Source organism: Ictalurus punctatus, chromosome 8, assembly GCF_001660625.3.
Source record: "Ictalurus punctatus breed USDA103 chromosome 8, Coco_2.0, whole genome shotgun sequence".
NCBI lineage: Eukaryota > Metazoa > Chordata > Actinopteri > Siluriformes > Ictaluridae > Ictalurus > Ictalurus punctatus.
Genome location: NC_030423.2, coordinates 16,652,861 through 16,663,810, shown reverse-complemented (window position 1 = coordinate 16,663,810; position 10,950 = coordinate 16,652,861). Strand labels below are relative to the sequence as shown.

The 10,950-nt window shown below is 35.6% G+C and overlaps 1 protein-coding gene across 1 annotated transcript; it reads left to right on the top strand.

The window, feature by feature from the left end:
- The first annotated feature begins 8,680 nt into the window (after nt 1-8,680).
- Nucleotides 8,681-9,648, top strand: cart2 (cocaine- and amphetamine-regulated transcript 2). The gene is made up of 3 exons (XM_017473585.3): nt 8,681-8,893; nt 9,037-9,120; nt 9,306-9,648. Exons 1-3 carry the CDS (start codon nt 8,729-8,731, stop codon nt 9,411-9,413), a joined length of 357 nt encoding a protein of 118 aa, XP_017329074.1. The 5' UTR covers nt 8,681-8,728; the 3' UTR covers nt 9,414-9,648.
- The last annotated feature ends 1,302 nt before the right edge of the window (nt 9,649-10,950 follow it).

Below are 10,950 nucleotides of genomic sequence, written 5' to 3'. Positions count from 1 at the left end.
TTAAGTGTTAAAGCCTACCAATTTGTTAATATGATTATTTTTGTTTTAGTAATATGTTAAATTTAATGTATTACAGAGATGTTTGGGCCATGCATGAGTCAGTGGATGCGGAATTTTTGAAACTACACTGGAATTCGGTAGAAACACCAACTGTTGAGTCCATCAGCAATAATCAATCCTTCCTGCAAATGGCCAGTGTAGCTGCAGGTCCTCGTTCCAACCAAGCAGGAGTTATGCTGATTATACTTGTTTAATCAATTAAATCTTTAAAACTATTCTATGTGACTCCTATTTGGCTAGAATTAAAACCTGCAGATGCACACTAACAGATGCATCTCAGTCAGAGAAGCAGAAAAGTTCTTTAACAAACTAAATTAAAGGATTTAAATGAAGGTGTTAGAGAAAAGTGTTGCACATGTCTCAGTTTTATTTATGACTAGTAAGAACAATTATGTTGTAACAAATTAATACACATATGAGCCCTTCTGATTAAATGTATGAGTCACACTTCATGTAAAGTAGAATAAATGTATTCCTGAATGACATTTGATTGCCAGGCACAGCTGTTAAAGCTTAGCTGCAACCCATCATTTGTGCTGTCATAAAGACATGCAGTAAATTTTATTACAAAACACAGAATGATGTATGATAAGCAGCTTCATGTAATTAAAGAGCAGAGGGTTTTTTCCATTATGAAATGTTGGCGTAGGAGTTGAGATCATTTCTTTGTGCTAAAGTGATATTTCATGCAGTCGGTACCCTTCCTGTGCAATATGAAATGCAATCTCTATGAATTTCTGAGAGTTGAGAAAATGTTTTTATATAATACTTATGAACATTCCTACAACATTGCTGAAATTTAATACTATTTATGGGCTGGTAGAACTGACTTTCTTTGAAGAAGTTGCTGAATACATCCTGAGCAAACATTTTAACTCTGGATTTAAACAGAGACTGCAAACAGCTCAACGGAGCCCAATCAAATTAAATTGCAAGACCTCAACATGAATGACTAACCTGGGAAATCCTTTTATAGTCTATGGTGATTACATTGAATATGGAACAGGCTCATGAAGGTGGAGCAAGTGGGCCACAGGGGCTGAATGTGTGTAGGTGTTCCCAGATGGTAGAGAAACAAGTATGGAGGGAATCTCAATGAATTAAGGCAAGTTATTAAAGGACCTGGCCTGGTTGTTTGTCTAACCCACACTTTCTCTATTTAAAAAAAGTGCTTTACACTACAGCTATAGCTAATTTCTATGCTTGTCTTATGAGAGGTTTGACTAAATTGTAACTAAAATTGTCCACAATAATCCAAACCAACCAGAGCTATACTTTACCATCTTTACTTTCTTTACGTCATTTTCAGTAACCGCTTTATGCTGGTCAAGGTCATGGTGGATCTGAAGCCTATCCTGGGAACCCTTAGTGCAAGGCAGGAACACACCGTGCATCAGACACCAGTCCATTGCAGGGTAACACACACACACAAACAGATGTGTGTATATTTATTTATATATATATATATATATATATATATATATATATATATATATATATATATATATTCATATTCAGATGCTCATTCACACCTAAGGGCAATTTAAAGTAGCCTGTCCACCTACTGATATGTTTTGGCAGGTGGGAGATAGTGGGGAGAACATGCATAAAAAGTCTACACAGAAGCTGAGAATTGACCCAGAGACCCTGGAGCTGTGGGACAATGCCACCACTGCACCAACATGCCACAGCCATCTTTACCACTGAATTAAAAAAGTAAAAAATTATAAAAATTATTACTTTTACCCCACCATCCCAGAAAGTACCTTAAATGATCTATGGAAAGAATAGAAACGCCTGGCAATTCAGATTTTATTTCTTTACTTTTTGTTTACTCTTTAGAGCTAATAAAATCCTGTTAGTGAATCAATTATACATTTGGGTTAGGGTTAGCAGCATTTTGGGTAACATTATTGATGCTGGTATGATAAATCTCAGTAATAACTGAAAAGAAAAAATAAATCTCAGTAAAAGTAAAAATGCCACAGCCCAAAGCACTGGATGTGATTTATTTGTTTTCTGGCTTGCTGGAGCATTAGGAAATGAGGTAAGTTTAAGATTGGGGTTAATAACCAAATAAAACGTCTTCATTAGGGTACACTTCAGCAATGATCCTGGAAATATACAGTATCTTAACCACAGCAGAGTTTCCAGGTAGCTATAATTAATATAAATAATATATACTACATTTTAAATAGAGTGCAAAACTTTTTTTTTGCAAGGCTACATATTGTGAACAGTATAACTGCATAAAAAAATCAATGCTGCAGTTGTTACTGCTGTTTTGACTCTCTTGCAATATATATAATTAATAAAAAAAAAATAATCGAATACAATGTGTTTTTCTGAGTAGCTAGTGCTAGATAACTAGTATTGGAATATCTGTTCTAAGAAGGGGTTTGCAATTAGTTAGCTATGTTGCAATTCTTTGGATGGCTTATGTCATTAATTGCTCTTTTATTATTTCTGTTTTTTATTGTTAGTCTGTAATCTCCACTATGAAATTTTTCTCATTATTGTTAATTTTTTATCTCCTGTTTTTGTTTTTTTTTCCTGTTTTGGTTCTGGTTCCTGTTGTCGTTGTTGTCGTTGTTGTTGTTGTTGTTGTTAAATAGCTATGTTACCATTTCCTCAGCTATTAACTGTAGTTCTTGATTACATTGTGGGTGCAAGATGTAATGAACTTTAAATAGAAGTTGATTTGAATATGTTTTTATAACTACCAGCTACATGTGCATTTTTTAAAAAATAGAATATTGTGGAAAAGTACATTCACTGAACCAGACTGAGAGATTAAAGGCTCAGGAAACGTTTGCATGTGTTTTGAGTTAATTAGCTGATTAGAGCTCCACTCAGGTCGTCATTTCTGTATTATAAATTGTTTATTCTAATATTTTCAGATACTGGATTTTTGATTTGCATGATCTGTAAGCCAATATCATCAAGATTTGCTATCAAAAAAGGCTTGAAATATTTCACTGTATGTGTATTGAATCTAGAATATATGAATGCACCACTTTTTTTCATTATTATTACATTATGGGGGAAAAAACTATTTAACCAGCAGGCTAATAGTTAGCAAGATACCCATCCTTAGTAGGGTAAGTTAACAGATCTTCTGTAGGGCTCTGTTCCTAGTTTGCTGTTATTAAAGTTGTTGTTTGGGGAAAGTAAAGAGTTTTTTGCTGCTTCATTGATTCTGGCACCTAGTTTATTATGAAATTAATGATAATATACACTACCACCTGCTCATTCGTGCAATTATCCAATCAGCCAATCATAAAAACAAAATGAGCAGTGATTTTTATGCAAGAGCTTTAACTAATGTTCACATCAATCAACAGAATGGGGAAAAAGTTCTCAATGATTTCAGTGACTTGACTGTGGCATGATTGTTGGTGCCATATGGGCTGGTTACAATATTTCAGAAACTGCTGATATCTTGGGATTTTCACACACATGCAAAAAAGAAGCAAGTGCAGCAGTCAAAGTCTCCATATGAATTGTGGAAGATTCTCCGAGATGCTCCGAGTAAAACATACCAACCAATTTCCTTATAAAACTGCACAAAGTGTACCTGAGACTACTTGATAGTTTTTTTAAGCAAAGGGTCACACTAAATATTAACTTTGTTTATTTTATTACTGTTTACTGCTCTTTATAGTACTTTTTGTGTGTTGAAACATTTAATTTCATTATTTTTTAAAGGCATCTGTGCTTTACCACATTTCTTTGAATGTACCTAAGTCTTCTGCAAAATACTGTACCTCATGAACTAAATGCACTACATTTAGTTTTAGAGCAGTAAAAAAAACTGTTGATACAGAATCAGAAATTCTTCTCATTGAAACAGAACTTGATTATAGAAAGTAAACCCTAATTTTGTGCCGCTATTTTAGCTAGCGGCCTTAGTTGATACCAAAACAAAAGGGGCTAAATACCCATTATGATCTCCACCTCCATGGCCATCTGTTTTCTCTGCTGAGTCAGAGGCCTTTTATTCTGACTGTAGACATCTTGTTCCATCTCCACTGGTGCAATATGTATCTCAAGAAAAGGAGTGGAGACAGACACCCACACACAGGGAGCAGCTGGATGAGGGCATTAGAACCAGCGAGATATGTGAGACAGATTCATGGAAGAAATCTGAATATTTGACTGAAAACAATATTAAGAGCTTCTTGACTGAATGGAGAAGAAAAGGGTTGGGGAATAATGAGAACTGCACTCTCCCACACAGTGTATGGTCTTTGTCCTGTCCACACACACACACACACACACACACACACACACACACACACACACACACACACACACAATCACATTGTCATGGATCTCGGCAAATAAGTCCTTAAATAGAATAACATACAGCTGAGCACTTTTTCCATTACATTCTTTCTCTAGGTCTCACATGCATATAAATGTGCAGGAAATGTTAAGCATCAGTTCTAAAGTGTTTTGGATGAAGGCTAGTGAAGGCTACATTACAGCTCTCAAGAGACTCATGTCACATAGCCCAGAAGGCTCAGCGATCATTAAAAAGAAGTCTTTGAAGAATTTCTCTGATCTTATAAATGTTATTGCTTCTTGTTCACTTCTTTAATCATGGCAGTTTTTTCTAAAACTTTAGGAACCCTTTTTGGAGCCAGTAAAAAGAATGCAACTGGCAAAGCAGTTTAAGAGGGAAAAAGCATAAGCATAAAAGAAGTAAGTGAGGTCTGCAAACACAACACTGTCATGAAAACAAACATAGGAATGGCAGCAGCTTCAGCAGTGAAGCGATATAATTTCCCTGAAGCCTCTTGTTACTGAGGGTGAGCTGCCTGTCAGGATGAGGAATTGGGAAGATATTGGAGAGAGCTGTCTGTGACATAGCCTTTAAATTAGAGGTATTTGCCCTGTATTCTCCTACAGGCTGCACCAGGATGAGCATCACATCTCCTGTGGGTTGTACACAGAACGTGTACTCACAAAGATACAAGTCAAACCTTTTACAAGTCTAGCTCTTACAGTCCTGCTTGGGGAAAGATTCTTTGATTTTCTGGATATGTGCTGCTTGACCTTTAATCCCTCTTACCACTTTGTGTCATTACAATTTTTGTTCAAAGATATGATCATGAGGAAATGAAACTATATTTTATTGCAGTATGTAATAAAGTAAAAGCTCTTCAAAAGGACAGCAGGACTAATAGCTGAAAGTAATTTAGATGGCCAGTAATTAAAACCATCTGCCTGTTAGGGGCAAAATCATCACCTGAAATAAGCCCTCCTATCTGTAATTTTGTTCAATTTCACACATGACGTCAATGTTTCACAGCCTTGAAATTAATTTTAAATTGTTATTGGTTGCCTAATGCCTATATTTTACTCTCCGAAAAGCAGGTGTTCATATTCCAGGGTTTTGATATAGAGCCCAAAGGAGCTTTGTCAGCTTTGATTTTATTGACAAGGTTACCAGGATGTAATTAGGATGTAATTATTGTTAAACACAATAAGTCTGATAGGTACTCTGTCGACCTCTTCATTAAGCCTAGCAGTTCTGTTAATTTGCCTTCCGATCAATAATGAAATAAAAAAAAATTGATCTTTCACTTCTGCACAGAGCATAATTGCAACTTACTGCTAATGACAGATAATGATGACACTGAATGAATGAGAAATTAAATGAAGACATCTGTTTTTTTGTATATCCTACACAAGGATAGAGGCTGAATGAAAGCTTGACACCATTTTTCTGCAACTCTGAATGATGCAGTAATATCTGTAAAATATTACACCTACTTGTTCAAGTCTCTTGGGCTAATGCAAGACTAAGGATGCAACTTTTGATTACACCAGTTTAGGAATAAAATACAAGTTGACAACAAATGAATTGTACTAGTTTTGGTATTTTTCAGCAGCATAAAGGTAGATTAACTTTGTTTTTAGTGAATGTTTCAAATGATTGGATTGACAGGGAGGTTCATGGGAGTGAGGATGAATTTAGGGTGGGCAAAGCATGACATGACTGCATGCTCAGTGGTTTTTGCCTGGCTGCAGACATAAGCGGATCCTAAGGGAACAAAAATGGAACTGAATCATGCCCAAGTAAAACTGAACGTGGCAGGGGAACAAATGTACGATTTAAGATTTTAAACCCCTTAAACTCAAAACTCTTTGCAGATCTATATATAGCAAGAAGCTTTGAGACTGCTCTGTTGCCTGGGCTTTAAGCGGATGTGTCAGTGGCAGATTTTGCTTAATGCTACTTTAAATGTGGATTTATATGTGGATGCTGTCAGAACATGTCATTACATACATACATACATACATACATACATACATACATTTTATATATATATATATATATATATATATATATATATATATATATATATATATATATATATATATATATATATATATATATATATATATATAACTTATATCAGTGTGTGTGTGGACATATTTACCAACTATATAAGAGAGCTGTCTTAATTAGTACTTTATTTTATTTTTTTGTTAACAGACTAGATTTCTCAGTATTTTCTGGTTTCTGAATTGCAATAAACATTGCATTTAACACTGTGGTTGACTGGATAAATTCAGGCAGCTATAGTTCACAGGCTATTGACTCAGGTTAAAGGACCATTACCAAAGGAAATATTCTTCTAGAAGGCTTCCTAAGGGACTGTGGCTACACTCAGTAAGTGAAACATTGGTAGATGTCAATATTAACATTACAGAAGAAAAGGCCTCTTCTTTTTTTGTCTCCAGCATTAACTGTAACATCAATACATCAACATAACATCAATGCTGTGTAAGACCATGGAAAATAACAAAGCCATTGTGAAAAGATCAATTTTAGCTCAGAGAACTACTGTTTTAGCTCAGAGAGCTAAAACAATTTTAGCTCAGAGAGCTAAAACAATTTTAGCTCAGAGAGCTAAACACCTTAGAGTTTTTGAACAGAGACACTGGGAAGCATCTGCACCCCCAGGAACTGCTGACACATTTAAACATATCTAGATTGTGATAAGCCTTGTTCACATCTGAATAGGAATTTATTTTAGAGGAGAAAAAGACATTAATAGGCTGATATCTTTACACAGTTGTGATGCCACATATAGAGTAGATGCCACAAAATAAAATTATTTTGAAGCTGAATTTAATAAGATACTTGTTTGCATCCAGATGATGTCCGCCCAATAGCATTTACTGTTTCTACAAATTTGAGCAAAGTGGGCATTTTTAAAAATATTTTTTCTATAAAAATGTGTGATTATTAAAAATGTGTCTGAATATAAGTTTTAGTCATTGTTTTAGAAGTCATTGCAAAAACTTGTTTTTAATTTCCCAAGAGGGTCCTAAAAATCCTTTCATTTCCAAATAGCATGAAATGATGGTGAGATGTGACAACTGAGGAAAAACAAAGGATATTCCCTTACTCCAAACACTCACATATATTAACCATATTCATGCAAACTAGTTGAGTATTCTTGATACCACATTGTACTTGAGCTATATAAAAGGTATTGCACTTCTGGGTGTCTTGACCAAATCATCAGAAATGAGAGATTGTCCCAGTACTTATTAGCCATAGACAATGTAAGGTCAAGTTATAGCCTACCACTCTTTCACATATAACATTTTTGGTTATGGCTAAATGAAAACAAAGATTCCATTTTTATCACTTTTACACTACCTTAAAAATACATCACATATCTTTGCAGTTCTCTCAGAAGAGGCTTTTTCTTCTGTAATATTGTATGCTAAAGAGAAAAAAATGTAGACACTATATAAAAGCACTGCAGTTGTGTCATGCATGTCATGTCATGTCTTGTGTGCTGTAATTCACATATTCAGACACAATGCTCTTTTATGCCTTATTGGCTTCATGCCTGTGTATTTGTATTCTGAGAGAAAAAGGATAACTGTCTTTCCCTGTCACTGAAACAGAACAAGTTATAATTTACTGTTATACTAAGGTTCAAAAGTCCTGATGCAAAGCAGAAAATGTAATTAGGAATTTTCTGAATCACTTAACGCAATTTGATTTGTTGGTTATAAGCTGTGAGGGAGACAGAAAAAGAGAAAATACACCAGGAACTCAAAATGAGATGCAAAGCACAAATTGACAAAAGGCTTCAGGATCACAAAATGTTGAAGGACCTGCTCTACCCCCTGTCCCTGGAGTCTTGGGTTGTCTTTCAGTAGCCTACAGCCAACAACATAAACTGCCCCTGTGTACTCTATCACCATCACTACCCTCTATAACCTATTGTCTATCATGATTAATGATATACACTCATCCTCACTCAAAATCATAACCAGATAAAAGAAATGTCAAGTGGTTGCACACAAAAGATGCTCCAATCTATCTATAACCATGCACAACTATCATAAAACTCACAGACGAATATGTCCTTGGAAAAATTGAGGGGAGGATGTATGTGTGTGGGGTGGGTGTGGGGAAATATGGGGTGCACACACCAATCTGGAGGTATTATTAACGCATTCGATGACAGCTCATTGCGCAAAGAGAGCTCTCGCTTACGTACGACTTAGAAATAAGCGCGCTAGGCGGGGCGACTCCCGTTAAACAGCAGAGCGCATAAAAAGCCCGTCGCGAGCCTGAGTGTGGTAATTTGAGCATCGTGCCAAAAAAAAGCTCCTTTCGATCAGGACCATGGAGAGCTCGAGCATCGCCTCGCGCGCTCTACTACTGCTGCTGCTGTTAGTGTTGCGGAGTTGTGCGCGAGCGGACAACGAGGACACCGAAGTGGACCTGGACACAAGAGCCATCCGAGACTTCTATCCGAAAGACCCAAATCTGACCAGCGAAAAACAGCTGGTGAGCTGCATTAATCTGAAACACATGTTGAAAAGTTTTTTTTTTTTTTATCCATCTTGTTGATGGATCAAATTTCACTGAACTACTGATTGCAATGCTTTCATTTGATTTTATGTTCCTGAAACATGCTTTTTTTTTACCAGCTTGGGGCTCTCCATGAAGTTCTGGAAAAGCTTCAGATGAAAAGAATTCCGCCTTGGGAGAAGAAATTTGGACAGGTTCCTATGGTAATTAGATGTTCTTTAAATTTATGCAGCTACAATTCAGATTTCTCGTAAAAAATCACTATGTAAGATGTATGCAGGTGTTTTCATAATGCATTTATAACCTCTGCCTCATAGCACTGCTATTCTGCATATTTTTGCTTCAGCGTTTTAGAATAATTCAGTTTATCGTTATTTTATCTTTTCAGTGCGACGTTGGAGAGCAGTGCGCAATCCGCAAAGGCTCAAGAATCGGCAAAATGTGCGACTGCCCGCGGGGAGCCTTCTGCAACTTTTTCCTTCTGAAATGTCTGTGAGGAGGCAGACAGCATTATGGAGCAGTTTAATCGATGTATCGCAAAAGTATTTAATTCATTTGTATAGATATTTTTTTAAGTGCAAGAACATGCTGAAGAGGTGTGTGTGTGTGTGTGTGTGTGTGTGAAGTCCTGTTCATCTGTTCATGCACTGCACGCCTATAATAATGTCATGAATATGTAACATGTCTATGTTTTGTGTATTAAAGTGCACCGTACCTTCTTTTGTAAAGTAGTTTGTGTATCTGTTACTTTCGTATCTCAATAAGAGGGTATAAAAATTTCATTGTAGGTAGGTTGATTAAAAAGCTAAGCCTCCACATATACTAATAACGAGACTTGAAGGTTTCTTATATTACGGAACAGTTAGGTGGGAAAAAGAATGAAGCAATAAAAAACAAAGCTGAAATTCTTGAAAACACTCTTTTAAAAGTATTTTGTTCTGGAGAAGACACACTGAAAAATGCCCAGCGTTGAATAAGCTCTTACAGTGTTGATTTATGGCAAGGTGGACTCAAATATAAACAATATGAGTTATAATTCAACACTGTGGATTTTGTTAGGCATATTTAGCACGTTTGACCAACATTTTGAGTCTCTCTTTCCTGGACACACAATTAATCAGGGGAATTTCTTTATCCCTCCATAAACTTATCAATTTTAACAGCATTCAGATTGTGTAAATGTATCCAATGCCAAATTACTGAGTTAGATCTTTTTCTGAATCATAATGTTCTAAAAAATATTGTTTTGCAAACAGAAAAACCATAGCCAACTAGAAGAAATAGTTTCAGTAAATACCTATTTAATGTGATGCAGATTCAGATCTGCACATTAACTCCCACATATAATGCGGATTGGGTGCATGGATGATGATCACACTTCAGACATGGTCTTGTCCCTCTGCTGCTTGCACATAAGGTACATGCACTTGTTATTAATGTCTAGGGTTAAGTAAGAGTGCTTGATATATTTATCTGTTAAATAAACCAAAGAAAAAAAAGAAGAATATTAAATAGCTAAATACTGCCTCTGGGTATTATATTTGTAAATAAGTTTATTGTGTCATGCTGTGCACTTTTGTCAGTGAAGTAGAATAATGCAGCTATAATTAGACACAACAAAGAGAATCTACAATGAAAAAGAAAGCAAAATATCCCAGGGCTATAGGCTGTAGTTTGTTTTCATAAAGACTTCAAAGAACTTCTTAGCAAATGTATAATGAACATGTCTAAAAATGATTTCAAACAGGTTGGTCTTTAGACATCATGCAACACCTTCTAGGATATAATGTGTAATTCTCAGAAATTTGGTTTCCCTTACATTTTAATCAGCATATGTCTGCTAACATTTTGCTACCAATGATAATTATCCAGATGAGAAAGATATTTCAATATGAATATTTGAAGATGTAGGAATTGAGCTCTTAAACCAGTGCTTCAGTTAATAAGTCAAAACCATTTGGCTTCCTGCCTTGATGTTGTTTCATTATTAATGGTCTTTCAGTTTTTCACATAACAATGGCTGACTTTTTCCA

Coding starts and splice junctions, on each gene's coding strand:
- cart2 (XM_017473585.3), top strand. CDS start 8,729: ATGGAGAGCTCGAGCATCGCCTCGCGCGCTCTACTACTGCTGCTGCTG. Junction 8,894..9,036: donor TGACCAGCGAAAAACAGCTG/GTGAGCTGCATT, acceptor TTTTTTTACCAG/CTTGGGGCTCTCCATGAAGT. Junction 9,121..9,305: donor AATTTGGACAGGTTCCTATG/GTAATTAGATGT, acceptor TTATCTTTTCAG/TGCGACGTTGGAGAGCAGTG.